The 15,502-nt window shown below is 38.3% G+C and overlaps 1 protein-coding gene across 9 annotated transcripts in view; it reads left to right on the forward strand.

The window, feature by feature from the left end:
• The window catches only part of TDRD1 (tudor domain containing 1), a 49,048-nt gene that overhangs the window by 26,686 nt on the left and 6,860 nt on the right, over positions 1–15,502 (forward strand). For 7 of the 9 annotated variants that reach the window (XM_082721463.1, XM_082721466.1, XM_082721459.1 and 4 more), the window contains exons 12-21: positions 380–547; positions 675–782; positions 1,657–1,827; positions 3,592–3,834; positions 4,166–4,303; positions 6,646–6,756; positions 7,998–8,168; positions 10,084–10,359; positions 11,087–11,206; positions 12,298–12,414. In XM_082721463.1, coding sequence (XP_082577589.1) covers positions 380–547; positions 675–782; positions 1,657–1,827; positions 3,592–3,834; positions 4,166–4,303; positions 6,646–6,756; positions 7,998–8,168; positions 10,084–10,359; positions 11,087–11,206; positions 12,298–12,414 — 1,623 coding nt within the window. The remainder of the gene's footprint in view (positions 1–379; positions 548–674; positions 783–1,656; positions 1,828–3,591; positions 3,835–4,165; positions 4,304–6,645; positions 6,757–7,997; positions 8,169–10,083; positions 10,360–11,086; positions 11,207–12,297; positions 12,415–15,502) is intronic. The other 2 variants (XM_082721464.1, XM_082721467.1) reach the window with 2 other exon arrangements.

Here is a 15,502-nt window from a genome sequence, read left to right on the forward strand (position 1 = left end):
TCTGCCTCTGCCTGCCATTCTGTCTGCCTATGCTCACTCTCTCTCCCTCTCTCTCTGACAAATAAATAAAATCTTAAAAAAAAAAAGAGATGATAAAACGGCATGAGAGCGAGTGCATGGAGAGTGCAATGCGAGCACCTGGGCGGCCACCTAACCTGGGTTAGGGGGAAGTCTTTTCAAGGTGACACCACACTGAGCAAGAAATAACCAGGTTGCTAGGAGATTGGGGGTGTGTTCTGGGAGGAAGAATAGCATGTGTTAAGGCCTAGAGGTGTTGAAGAAGCGTGACTGGGTTTGAAATGCTACAAAAATCAGCTGAATGATAACCAGAATGCCTTGGTTTTTCTGTTTGGTTTCTTTTGTTGTTGTTGTTGTTAAGATGATCTTGAAGATGTTGGAAAAATGATAGCTGAAAACAAAGTTGTTGTGGATAGAAGTGATCTAATCCCCAAAGTGTTAACTTTGAATGTAGGCGATAAGTTTTGTGGTGTGGTTGCCCACATTCAGACTCCAGAAGACTTCTTTTGTCAACAGCTGCAAAGCGGACGTAAGTAAATTTTCTTTGATTTGTGCTGGTTGTATAATCTTTGTACTTCAAGAGACTCAACATGTGAAAAAGAAGATAATGCGTAGATTTGTATTTACTGTGTTTAAGATGTGATCTATATCTACAGATAAGCTCGCTGAACTTCAGGCATCCCTTAGCGAATACTGTGGTCAAGTGTCTCCACGCTCAGATTTTTATCCAACCATTGGTGATATCTGTTGTGCCCAATTCTCAGGTGAGGGAAGAGTCTTAATGAATTTTTTTTTTTTTTTTACTTATAATCAAGTAAAAAAAATGGAACAATCTTCAGTCTGCACTGGATGGCTGCATTTGAAGTTTGAGTATTAGAGTGCACCAATCCTTTAACTATGCACAGTTAAACTGAACCCAAGTATGCAAGGGAAGAAGGTCTGTGAGTGCTGGGGGAGTTGGCAAAGGAAGTTCCTATTATTTTAACAGCCCTTTAGTTTTAGGGGACCGGTGCAGGTAATTTTGTTTACATCAAGATGTGAGCATGGAAACTTCCAGGATCACGTCTTCACTAGTTTCTTGGGAAGAGAGGGAGGGCCTGGAAGCACGGAGCCGTCACAGCACAGCTGTGATAACTGGCTTCCATTCTATCCTGCTGAAGGGAAGCAAGTCCAGTTGCCTCACAGGAGGGTAAGATGCAAGTGGGCCTCCAGGAAATGGATTGCTTGGTCGGTAGAGTCTGGTTGACTCCTACTGCCAGTATTCTAAAATTAGCCCTGCTTGAGCTTAGCAAATTGTCCCTGTACTGATCAAAGCATCATTGTGGATTCATTCCCAAGACCCAGACATGTTCTCCGTCCTAATGAGTTGTTGTTGTTAACGGAGACAAAGCATGTTGTAAGTCATGACCTCCCAGGACATGAGCGGTCTAGTAAGGTATGCATAAAAGGGAGTTTTTAGGAATTGAGGGCTTCTGAGAAGCAGAGGTTGTCATGTTGACTAGGCATACATTGTTCAGTAAAGCCTGGTACTCTGTTAACGTAAAACCTACGAATGACCATCTCTAAATTTGGGAGGGAAGGTTTTTGTTTATATCTGTACTGGAAAATCATTTGAGACATAGTCTCTCCTTCTTTCAGAGGATGATCAGTGGTACCGTGCCTCCGTTTTAGCTTATGCTTCTGAACAATCTGTACTGGTTGGATATGTAGATTATGGAAACTTTGAAATCCTTAGTTTGACGAGACTCTGTCCCATAACTCCGAAGTTGCTGGAATTGCCGATGCAGGCTATAAAATGTGTGCTGGCAGGTAGGACATTTTTGAGGTTCCCATATTCTTAAAAGTACTAAAACCTAAAGTAAGAGCATTAGAACATAAACTATCCAGAAGATAAAAGAATGTGTTTAAGTATAACTTCTGTTAGTGCAAAAATAGTCCTTAATAGAACACTTCAAATACACAGGACTATATTGCTATCTCTAATAAAATAAAGTTTAATTTAATGTTCCTGTGGTTAAGAAATTGAGCATTCTTTTTTTTTCTATTTGTAGTCTGGATTATTGGTAAATAACATAGAAGCTGATTCATTACACAAAGTAGAGCAAAACCCATTTGTAAAAACAGTATGTTCGAACATATGCTTAGAAATTACTATATATAAAATCTATCCCACCAGGAGCCGGGGCTTCTTTCCATGTCAATAAATTGGCCTCTATTACCTTCACTCAGATATACCATAATTGAACTAGTATCTGATTATCAGAAGGATTATTTCCAAGTTTTTGCTAGTAGAAGTATTCTTTTTTTTAGATTTTTATTAAAGAGCATGAGTGGGGGTGGGCAGAGGGAGAAGCAGACTCTGCATTGAGCAGGGAGCCCAGTGTGAGGCCTATCCCAGGACCTGAACCAAAGGCAGACACTTAATCCACTGAGCCACCCAGGTACCCCGTAGCAGTGTTCTTCTAACTGTATTTTGCAACCCTTCCATGATCATTTCCTGAGGATGACAGGCTATGAGATATAGCTGTACTACAGAATTCCTCAGGTGAAATGGAGGTGTCTGTGGGCATGTTTCTTTTCCTGTTTGTGGTATATGTTATTATTGCTCCCCAGAAAGGATAGAACTAGTTTATACACCTACCAGAAAGACAGCAGGGGAGCCCATTCCTTCACACGGTGCACCAAATAGAGTTACCTCTCTATTATTTCATGTTAGCCAGTTTTGATAAGTTAAAACTAAATCAATTTAATTATTTTATTACCATGAGGCTGAACTTTTTTTTCCATACATTACTTGCTCTTATGAGAAGGCTAGGCATAATGTTGGGTTGTTGATTTGCAAGTGCCTTTGCAGTTTAAGTACTGCTGGTGTTTTTTTAATGTCTTTGTAAGGGAGCAGTATTTCTTCCTGGATTGTTGGATGCTTCTGTTTATGATTTTCTTAGCTTATTGAGATATAATTTACATACCATAAAATTCTCAGTCTTAGGTATACAATTCTGTGATTTTTAGTAATTTACTGTTCATAGACAGCACCCTGATGAGGTTTCTTGTGCGTGTCAGTAGTTAATCCCAGCTCCCCTGGAATCACTAATCTGTCTTCGAGATATGTTTTTCTGGACATTTCATATCAATGGAATTATGGTTTGTTTACATAGAGATAGAGTAGTTTTCTATAGGCTTTTTTTTTTCTTTATAATTTTGCCTTTGTTTTAATATTAGAAAATCCTTCTGCTCAGGTGGGACTTTTTGGCTCTCATGTTTGTCATGTTCCTTAAATTTAACTTTGAGGAAATTAGGAGCTAAACTTTATAAATGCTTGTTATAAGAAGTATTTTAAGGGTGCCTGGGTGGCTCAGTGGATTAAAGCCTCTGCCTTCGGCTCAGGTCATGATCCCAGGGTCCTGGGATAGAGCCCTGCATCCGGCTGTCTGCTCCTCGGAGAGCCTGCTTCCTCTTCTCTCTCTGTCTGCCTCTCTGCCTACTTGTGATCTCTGTCTGTCAAATAAATCAATAAAATCTTTAAAAAAAAAAAAGAAGTATTTTAATATTCTTTTAAACATTCTTTGATAGGAGTAAAGCCATCATTAGGAATTTGGACTCCAGAAGCTATTTCTTTGATGAAGAAGATTGTGCAGAACAAAATGATCACGGTGAAAGTGGCTGACAAGCTGGAGAACAGCTCCCTGGTGGAGCTCGTGGACGAATCCGTGACGCCTCACATCAGCATTGCGCAGGCGCTCAGGGACGCCGGCTTTGCCGTTGTGGAGGCAGGGGAGCTGGCCGAGAAACCCAGTGTCACAAAGGAAGACAGCGGTGAGTAAGATGTCCGCTCCATCATGTCTGTGCTGGAATCCCGATGGCTTGTGAGTGTGTTGGGGGGGAGGGTTCTCATGCTTTCAAAGAGAATGATGTTGAGTATGTTCTCTCTTTTTGAATCAAGCATTCATTTAAATATAGTATGAGTGTGTGGGAAAACTGAAAAAAAAACAAAACAAACAAACAAAAAAAGCAAAACCTGAAGGTCACTGGCAGATGTCACTAAAAGTCCCTGGACTTCCTCAAAAGCAGATCCCTCACCAGCCATACCTCCCATCCACACTTTGACCATTTGTTTTGTAAAAGGTCATTTTTTTTGTTTTCGCAGTTGCCTTGGGTATAGAAGCAAAACTAAATCCATTGGAGTGGACGTGGGTTGAAATGGCTGTTGACCAAACAGTAGATGTTGTGGTCTGTATGATGTACAGTCCTGGAGAATTTTACTGCCATGTGCTTCAAGAGGATGGTAAGTGGAGTCTTCTCATCTATTTCCCTTACAGATACATAGGTGTGGTAATAACTGAAGAGGAGTTCACTCAATAATAGAAGTACTGTCTTTCCAAGAAGGGCCAGGGCAGTATTTCTACTAATAAGAAAGATTTGATTAAACTTAATTGCCTTTTATTCCATTTTAAGCCACTGTTTCTATTTTTAAAAACTATTTAAACCAGTTTCAATTTCATAGAACATTTTCTAAATTTATTTTTGAAAATTAAATGGTAGATTTTACTAAAGCATGACATGCATATATGTAAGTGCACAAATATTGCAGCATTGATACGTCATCACGAAGTCAAAACACTGAGTGACTGACATCTAGGTCAAGATAATGAAGCATTACCAGTCATCCAGAAGTTTCCTCCAGGTCTCCTTTGATTACTACCCCTTCTCCCGTTAAAAAGTAAATACTATCCTGCCTTCCAATAGCATAGTTTTCCTGGTTTTGAACTTTACTTTATGAAATGTGATCGAACAGTATGTACACTCGTACACTTGCCATCTTTTTTTACGTTGTTTGTGAGATCAGTTCTTCGTTTTTACATGTAGCAGTGGCTTGTGGTCCACTTTGTGAATGACACTGCAAATCTCTTTCTTTATAGGGCTGAACATGTAGGTTGTTTCTCGTTCTGAGCTATAGAATGTATTGGTGTGAACATTTCCATACAGATTTGGTGCACATGGATGTGTGCTTCTTTTGAATGTATATCAGGAAGGAAATTGCTGACTATATCCTAAAGGGTATTTATATTTTCAGCTTTGATCAATGAATGCCACAAAGTTTCCAAAGTGATTATGACAGCTGTCAGTTTGAGTTTTAGTCGCTCCACATCCTCACATTTGTATTTTCCTTCTTTTTCATTTGAGCTATCATTGAGAGCATCCTTAATTTTAACATTTCTAAAATCTTGGCTTGCTTCCTCCGTGAGGACATTGAACTAGGTACCTGAGTCCCTGTCTGGCTCCCAGTTTGTGAGATTTATCATCCCTCCTTCCAGAATCATCTGGTAGATGGACCACTATTTCATATAGCATAAAATTAAAAATTTTTAAAGTCAGTTTTTATTTTTATAGGTGATTATACAAGTACATGGTACAAAATAAAAGTTTAAAAGAATGTATAGTGGGAAGTAAGTTTCCCAGTCCCTCTCTCAATTTTCTAAATCTTTTCAGAATAAGTAAATAATAATAATAAGGTTCTTTTCTGTGCATAAGCTTATGTGGATATATCCCTGTTTGTGTAGGCATACAGGTAGGTAAAATACTTTAAATGATTTTTGCAGCTTCTGTTTTCTACTAGGTCTTGGGCTGATAAGTCTTTTCTTTTCCTTCTTTTTTTTTTTTTCTTCAAGATCTATTTATTTATTTTGAGAAAGAGAGCTGGTGGGGGATGGTTTGCAGAGGAAGGAAGGTGGGGAGGGAGAGCAGCAGCCTCCCTGGTGAGCGGGGAGCCAGATTTGGGGCTCCATTTCAGGACCCTGAGATCATGACCTGAGCCGAAATCGAGTTGGATGCTTCACTGAGCCACCTAGGTGCCCCTCAGCATTTTAAAGCCATCCGTGGTTTGTATCTTGCCCAACACATGGCTGGTGTGTCCTTCAGTGGTTTACCTTCCCTTGTTTTCCAAACTGCTCCTACCAAATAAATTTTGGAGGCTTAATTCTGTACTTTGCCTCGGAGCCCTTTCTTCCTTCTGGAGTCACCCTCTCCTTGTCTGTCCTCTTTTTCTCTAAAAGCTTAAGGAGCACACACAGCTCACCTCTCTGTTTCCTTAGCAGACATCTCTGCATCTTCTCAGCACTTCTGTGTCCTCCTTCAGGACAGCTTGTATGTCACTTTCTGTACAGGCTTCTGCACAAAGCTCGTGCTCTGGTATGCTGATAGCAGTGCCATGGTAGGGGGTTACCAAGAGACTTCACTAATCACGACTTATTTTCCCAATTAACGTTTTAGTAAGGAAAAGAGAAAAGCATCTGATGTGCACTTAACAGTTGCTTGGGAATGTATTTGAGATTTTTTTTTTTAAGATTTTATTTATTTATTTGACAGAGAGAGATCACAAGTAGGCAGAGAGGCAGGCAGAGAGAGAAGGGGAAGCAGGTTTCCCGCTGAGCAGAGAGCCCAATGTGGGGCTAATCCTAGGACCCTGAGATCATGACCTGAGCTGAAGGCAGAGGCTTAACCCGCTGAGCCACCCAGGCACCCCTGTACCTGAGATTTTATGATCAAAACATTTCCCAACTTTAGAGGAAAAGCTGTATTCTGCATGCTTTCTGAATATTGAGTGCTGTATATGTATTGTGTTTTCAGCTTTAAAGAAACTCAATGATTTGAACAAGTCATTAGCAGAATATTGCCAGCAGAAGGTGCCCAATGACTTTAAGGCAGAAGTAGGGCAACCGTGTTGTGCTTTTTTTGCAGGTAAGTTGCACTTGATAGAATCTTCACTTCATTGATAGAAACTTTTGTTTCTTGACATTCAGCCCTTATTTTTTTAAAAAAGATTTTATTTCTTTATTTGACAGAGACAGTGAGAGAGGGAATCCAAATAGGGGGAGTGGGCAGAGGGAGGAGCAGGCTCCCCCAGCCCCAGCTCCAAGCAGGGAGCCTGATGCGGGGCTCGATCCCAGGACCCTGGGATCATGACCTGAGCCGAAGGCAGCTGCTTAACGACCCAGCCACCCATGCGCCCCCATTCAGCCCTTATTTTTAATGTGTATTTTATTCCTGATGTTTAAGCAAGTATTTCTCAAAAATCAAGACAAAATGAATGCTTAAAATCTCATGTTTTGTCTTCTCTTTGTAGCAAGGAAAATCCAAATGAAACTTTCTTTTTTTTTTTTTTAAGATTTTATTTATTTATTTCACAGAGAGAGATCACAAGTAGGCAGAGAGGCATACAGAGAGAGAGGGGGAAGCAGTCTCTCTGCTGAGCAGAGAGCCTTATATGGGACTCAATCCCAGGACCCTGAGATCATGACCTGAGCCGAAGGCAGAGGCTTAACCTACTGAGCCACCCAGGCACCCCGCCCCAAATGAAACTTTCTTAACTCAACTTTGTTAAACTTTGCTAAATGCTTTTCATTCCAGAATTTCTGATATTAAAGTAAATTAGGTAATGGGAAACCTGTTCGCTGAAGGTTCATTGTTTCTTCTGGTCACCCTGTGCATGTTTAGTTTGAAAGTATATTTTGTGAAACACCTTAATTTCATTGCGTGAGCTTTTCTATTTGCTTTTTACATTATTTTACTAATAACAAGTAAAACAATTTGTCCTTAGTTATGAGAGTATTGTAATCTTTCCAGATTGACAGATACGTTCTGTAAACATTCTGTTTCTGTTTACAGAATGTGAAAATGAAGAGAAGTTATGAAGTCTTCTCTTCACTTTCACATTCTGTTTATTGGATAGGTGATAAATGAAATCTTTAATTTACATCTGATGTTAAAGTGTGGTGCTATAAACATTTTGGATGTATTCCAAAAAGTGGATTTTGAGAATTCTGGGGATTTCTAAATGAAAAATTAAAGACATCATCTGGAGAAAGAGAACAAATTTATCTAGTTACTTTAGACAAAGGATTTGTTTTTTGAAGATGAAAATTTCAAATGTTAATAGAAGGGAAATAATGCTCCATGTTCAAACTTTGTGTTAAATATAGGTGATGATAACTGGTATCGTGCCTTAGTCAAGGAAATCTTACCGGATGGAAACATTAAAGTCCATTTTGTGGATTATGGGAACATGGAAGAAGTTACTGCAGATGAACTCCGAATAATCCCATCCAAATTTTTAAAACTTCCATTTCAAGGGATACGGTGCTGGTTAGTAGGTATGGTGCAGAATAAGAAACTTTCTCAACTGTCTTCTAATACTTACGGTATACATAATTCACAATATCAACACCTATAATTTTAATGTGTGTATTAGAAGGTCCTGCTTCATATTGTACAGTTTAGAAATGTATTTTTGAAGATCCTGGCTGAAACATTCAGTGTTGATGTTAAAGTAAGGAAACAGCTGCTTTTCTGTGTCTGAGATGGGAGCGAAAACTAATGTGTTCTCTTGAAGGCAGTTTGCAGGATTTCTCAAGAGCTTCAAATATTTCTGCCTTTTTGTCTCAGCATTTTCACTTGTAATCATTTATTGCAAAGAAACGATCTTGGAGTTTCACAGTTTGTCTACAAGGAAATTCATTATGCTGCTGTTAGTAATAGCAAAACTAGCTAACTAGCCAGTTACAGAGGATTGGTTAAATGACAGTTTGTACAATTGACAGTAATAGTACCTATTTCAATTGGTTGTTATGAGGATTAAATGAACACTTTGAAACAGACTTTTTCTGACATGCAAAGTTCGGTTTAAGTGTTTCCTTTTACAGTCATTAAAGTGTTGTTAACCATGAGCTATTAATATGAAGAATGGTTAGTGAGGTACATAAAGCATGCAAGTTATAAAGGAGATTCAGGATGGCATTGTGATTACAAGGACAGACTCTGGAACCAACTCAGGAAAATCTCAGGAAAATGATTAAGACTCTCGGTGCTTCTATTTCCTCATCTGGAAAATAATAGTATCTTCCTCGAAGAGTCATTAAGAATAAAAGAGATGAAAAATATAAAGCACTTAACACTACCTGGCATTATATCCATAAGAGCTATTATTATTATTGCAAAGGTTTCTTTATAAAAGAAATGAGTACATATGTGCATGTGGGTCTTTCCATATGCACATGAAAATTATGGAAGGTTGGATGTCAAAATGCTAATAGTGCTCATGTCTGGCAGTGTAGATGCTCTTTATTTCTCCTTTGGCATGTTTTCTTTCTGCTTACTACACTAAACATGTTTTAGTTTATTTTTTTGATTACCATGCTTTATGTCCATGCTTCTTAAAATGTGGACCCCAGGGTGCCTGGCTGGCTCAGTCAGTCAGGTAACGGCCTTAGGCTTGGGTCAAGATCCCAGAGTCCTGAGATGGAGGCCATGTTGGACTCCCCTTGCTTTGCAAGGAACCCACTTCTCCCTTTCCCTCTGCCTGCCACTCCCCCTGCTTGTGGGCACTCTCTCTCTCTCTCTCTCTGTATCAAATAAATAGATAAAATCTTAAAAAAAAAAAAAAAAAAGTATGTGGCCACCAGACAAGCAGCATCAACTTGAGAACTTCTTTAAACTGCAGATTCTCAGTCCCTGACGAAGATCTGCTAAATTGGAAATTCTAGCATGTGGCCCTGAAATCTGTTTTAATTAGCCCTCTAGGTAATTCAGATGCACACTCAAGTTTGAGGATTACTGTTCTAAAAATAAGGGTATAAGCTAAAATTATCCAAAAAATAATTCTTGGTGAGGTGTTCAAAATAACATTTTGAAATAAGCATTAGAAAACTGTTTATGGAAGTGAAGGTGTATGGTTGAGCTCTTCTGCCAGCATAATTAGTAACTCATCATCATATACATAACAGTACAAAATGGTGGCTTCTAATCCTATTTATGCTTACTGGAAAAATGCCTGGTAAAGACATATTAGGGGGAAAAATAAGGAAAATTTCTGAGCCTCCTAAAACCCTAGTAGTATGTTATCTGTAATCAGGCGTGGAAGATGTAGAAATGTAACTCAGCATTGAAAAACGATACTCAAAATCGCTGACCCAAATGCAACACTTGACAAGGACCAGTCCCGGACACTATTGAAGCAAAAAATGAAGCTTGGGCACAGAATTCTTTTTTAACGCTCTTCTTATTTGCCAGATATACAGCCTAGAAACAAGCACTGGACTGAAGAAGCCATAGCCAGATTTCAGACGTGTATTGCAGGGATCAAACTCCAAGCCCGAGTGGTCGAAATCACCGGACAGGGAGTGGGAATAGAGCTCACTGATCTCTCCACATCATATCCCAGAATAATTAGTGATGTTTTGATTGATGAACATCTGGTTTTAAAAACTAGTTCGCCACTCAGAGACTTGACAAATAATAGAGCCATTAGTAAATGTGATCTTCAAGTTGATATCCTGGGGCTTCAAGGTAATGTGCTTAAACCATTGATTTGTTATTTAAATTTATGTTATCCTTTGCTTTTATAGGCTATGAAAATTTTTCTAGCAGTTTTTCTGTAGGAATACATACTTTGTGGAAATAGGTAACAAGTTACTAAAATTAGTATTTATTGGAATGCCTCAAGGGAGCAATCGGTTGAGCGTCTTGACTCTTGGTCTCTCCTCAGGTGGTGAGAGACCTCAGGGTGGTTAGATTGAATTCTGCTTCGGGCTCCCAGCTCAGTGTGGAGTCTGCTTCTGATTCTCTGTCTCCGTCTCGTCCTCTACCCCCACTGCTCATGCAAACTCTCTCTCATAAATAAATCTTTTAAAAAAGATAGTATTTATTGAAACATGGTTTTATTAAAAGCTATTATTTTTATCATAGTTATTTATCAGGTAGTTTTGCATCGTACCGTTATAGAGTCTCTACAGTGCGAACCAGTTATAAGATTTACATTAACTATACTATGGAAATGGAAATATATTACAGAAATAATACAGGAGTGCAGCAGGTCAAAGATTTTCATTCTAGATTGGACTCCTTTGTAACACAGAGTCCCTCAAACTGAATAGATTGTTTTGTGAAAATACAGATTTTCATTTTAAGGATTTGTGAATGTTGATTCAGTTGATGAATAAATTGAATAAAGATAAAACTGAGAGAGAATAACAACTTTGATCTGTTATACAAGATCTGTTTTGTATGATTTCAGCCATTTCTTCCCCTGAGCAGTGGAGGACAATAGAATTGCCAGTTAATAAAACTGTACAAGCAACCATATTGGAAATCATAAGCCCACACTTGTTTTATGCTATACCAAATGAGATGCCAGGTAAGAAACCAAAATTTGAGACCTATTTATGCTCATCTTTTTAACTGTATAATGAAACCTCTTTTCTGAACTCCTTAGGAAGTGAGAGAGAAGGGGAGGCTGGTGATTTTTGTTTTATTCAATGTTTTAAGGAAGAATTGGCCATCTTCAGGGGTATTTAGTTATACAAACAAATGTAAAATAAATGTGCAGGGAAACACCCTGCATTTAACACCTTCCCTATCCAGTCTAACCTACAGCTTTTTATAAGAAAATAGTTTCCTTAATTACTGTATACTTTGTTGTTTAAAAATAGATACTATCACAAAAAATAGGTACTAGGTATATTGAATTGCACTTAAAAAGCTAACCGTCTACAACTTTTTGAGAAAACCTGTTAATATTGAAAGAGTGCTTTATAGGTCACTCTATAATCACTGTTACTATGGCTTAGGAACTTAGAGAAATGTTTTATATTGGACCTAATCCTGAAGAAAAGTAGCATATAAATATTTTCTTACTTCGTGGACGTTTATAATTAAGAAATCTCTTGAACATGTTTGAGTTTATCCTTGTAGTGTCAGAGAGAGTTAGGGCAAGCTGGGTGATGGCTATGCAGAATAATGGCAGGTACGTGAAGGCTACGAAAGTGAACCTTTGTTTCAGGTTGTCAAATCACAAATTGTGGTGATACCAGCAAGTGCTCTTCAATCTCCAGTATTACAAACTGTCATCTTCAGTCTATGTAGTGGAAAGCAGGGACTTCGGGTTAATGAATCCTGATGAACTGGAAGTACTTTTTCTTATCTCATTAACTATAACACACTTCCTGAAAAGTATGCCAAAAAACTGGGAAAATATGATTTAACAGGGTTCTGTAGTGTGAGCACACTAGTATAACCAACCTGATCTAGAAAATGGCTTTCCAGAAGCTTCCTTCTCTGAGTATTAGATCTCTTGTGTACAGGGTAACCACTCGTGGTTTTATGTGTTCTTAAAACATAAATGTAAATGGGTTTTTTTCAGTGATTCAATTTGACACTGTTTTTGTATACTGTCTAAACAGTAGCATTGGAAATTTCTTAACAAAAGATTGCTTTTTTATGTTTCAGAAGATCAGGAAAGATTGTGTATATTGACAGCTGAATTGTTAGAATATTGCAATGCTCAGAAAAGCCGAGTGTCTTACAGACCCAAAATCGGAGATGCGTGCTGTGCCAAATACACAAGTAAGCTTCTTTTAGATAAAACATTAAACAGGAAATGTGTGTTCTCTTTTACTTTAAATCTTGTGTATTTTGTTACATAAGGTGCATATTTAATTTTGCTTATGAAATTAAAAGCAAGTTTGTAGGTTTAACTCTTCATGTTGGGGTCCTCCAGCTTTTCTGTTTTGTAACCATAGATTATATTTAGGTGAGGATATAGGGAGATATCTATAAATCTGTCAGAACTTTGACATAATCAGCTCTAGATAACTCTACTGAATATGGTGGCCCTTAACATATTTATATATGGAGGAGTTGCAGATAATTTTAGAACTTTATTCATGTACTCAAAAAGGAATAAATGCCTTAATTAGTCAGACTTGTTGAATCAGGTACACTTAACCATTGTCCTGTTGTTTAATAATTCATGTTAACAAATTTCTTTTAGTAATAACAGCAGTTGGAGTGAATATTCTTGGGCAGAAATTTAGGGAATTCCTGAGTCAAAGGATATAAATTGTTTTGTAAGTTCTGGAAACATATTGCTCTGTGGGCATCTTAAAGAAATGTCCGTATGTGCCAAAAGTTTGTGAGTGGGCCAGTTTCATCTTCATCTTGCCACCAACATATTTAAAATGCTTTTGGACTATTGCCCACATACAGCTCATTTAAAATAATTTGAATTTAGATTTTTTTTTTAAATAGAGCATTTATTGATGGAATAACAAAAGTGCTTTTCTTAAATATTCTTCAAAATACATTTGTACAACTTACAATAATATATCCAAAATAACTGTATATACAAAACATTACCTAGTTTTAATGTATGTGCTTTTTCCCCCCAAAATTACAAAGTAACTTCTTTTTTATTTTTTTGGCAAAGTTCAACCTTAACAGAGGTGACAATTTTAAAGGTTGGTTTAAGAAAATAGAACCTGAGGGAAATTGACACGCAAGAGTTAATGACAAGCAAGAGATTTGGAGGAATATTTTTAGTTTGTTAAATAAAAATGCGTTTTAGAATGATATTTTTCACATTACAAAAATAAACCAAAATGAAGAAAAGGTCACTGTAAAATGATGGAAAAAGGATCTGTAGACTTGCTAAATATATATAAATATATTCTGTTAGTTTTGGTTTTCTTTTTTTTTTTTTAATTTTATTTATTTATTTTGACAGACAGAGATCACAAGTAGGCAGAGAGGCAGGCAGAGAGAGAAGAGGAAGCAGGCTCCCCCCTGAGCAGAGAGCCCAATGTAGGGCCCAATCCCAGGACCCTGAGATCATGACCTGAGCTGAAGGCAGAGGCTTTAACCCACTGAGCCACCCAGGCACCCCTGTGTTTCTTTTGTATGATAATGGGATCTATACTTTCCCTCCCTTTCTTCCTGATAGAAATAAGTCACAGCTTTTGGTTAGATAAGTATTCTCTGTTACTCTGTTGGAATTGCATAAACACTATTCACAGCCTAATCCTGTGGTCCACTGTAACATAGGAGATACACGGTGACATATCTCTTTTGCCTTTTTTGTTGTCGTTACTAGTGTTCTGTATACTTTTCAGTTCTTTGCATTGGTGCAGATTCTCCCAGTGAAGCCTCGTGTACTTTATCAGCTTTTGTTACATTGCCAGCGCTTGCTGCCTTCTGACCTGCTAGCCAGACTGCTTGTCCTCCAGATGTGAGCCATCGCCCTGAAAGTTTTCCTTCATCATCTTGCTGGGGTTGTTTCAACACCACTCCCTCGTGTTTCACAGTTTTCTCTCCCATCCCACTATGTGTTCACAGTCTCTTCCTTCCTCATCTCACCTTGTTTGCTGCAATACTTACTTTGGATTTGTTCTAATAATTGGGTATATCCCATCCTCCAGAAGCTAAGAAAAGGCATGTTTCAGATAAATTTTCTGTTATTTCTCCCATGTTCTCCCATGTTTGAAAAAGTCTTTATTCTGTCTTAATTAATTGCTTGCCTAGGTACAGAATTCTAGACTGGAAATCATCTTTCCCTTAAAACTTTGACGGCCTTGCTTTTAAAACATTTCTTAATTAAGTACTCTCTACCTCCAGCACGGGGTTTGAAGTCACAGCCCAGACACTGAGAGTCTCAAGCCTCACCAACTGAGCCATTTGGCATTTGGGTGCCCCGCTTTTGTTGTTTTTTTTAAAGCTGTTGATGTTGCGGGTCAAAAGAGAGGTCATTTAGATCCTCCGAACTTTGTATCTTTTTCTCCTCTCTGGAACTTTTAGGAATCTCTTCATTCCATGTTTTGAAATCCATGCTGTGACTTGGTTTAAGTTTTTACCATTGTGTTGGACACTTTTAGTGGGTGTGCCCTTAAGTATAGGAATTGATGAGCTTCAGTTTTGAGAAAGTTTTCTGAATGTTTTTTATTCCCATCTTTCATTTTCTGCTCTGTTAGAAACTCCAAATGTTTTTTTAAAGATTTATTTATTTTAGAGGGGGGAGGGGGGAGGGGGGAGAGGGAGAAGAGAGAATCTCATGCCAATTCCCCACTGAGCATGGAGTCCCACGTGGGCCTCGATCTCAAGACACTGAGATTATGACCTGAGTTAAAAATCAAGAGTCAGGGGCGCCTGGGTGGCTCAGTGGGTTGAGCCTCTGCCTTCGGATCAGGTCATAATCTCAGGATCCTGGGATTGAGCCCTGCATGGGGCTCTCCGCTCAGCAGGGAGCCTGCTTCCCCCTCTCTCTCAGTCTACCTCTATGCCTACTTGTGATCTCTCCCTCTCTGTCAAATAGATAAATAAAATCTTAAAAAAAAAAAATCAGGAGTCAGACCCTTAACTGAGTGAGCTATCCAGGTACTCCAAATAATCTAATGTTGGACTTGAAACTCTTCTGCTAAGTTTCCTCTTTTCTCTTTTACCTTTTTTGCTTCTTTTTTCAGGAGATTTCCTCTATTTTATTTTCCAGTTTATTGTTTCATTTCTTTTTTTTTTTTAGGTTTTTTTTTTTTAAAGATTTTATTTATTTATTTGACAGAGATCACAAGCAGGTAGAGAGGCAGGCAGAGAGAGAGAGAAGGAAGCAGGCTCCCTGCTGAGCAGAGAGCCCGATGCGGGACTCGATCCCAGGACCCTGGGATCA

The sequence above is a fragment of the Mustela nivalis genome (assembly GCF_964662115.1).
Source record: "Mustela nivalis genome assembly, chromosome: 2".
Lineage (NCBI taxonomy): Eukaryota > Metazoa > Chordata > Mammalia > Carnivora > Mustelidae > Mustela > Mustela nivalis.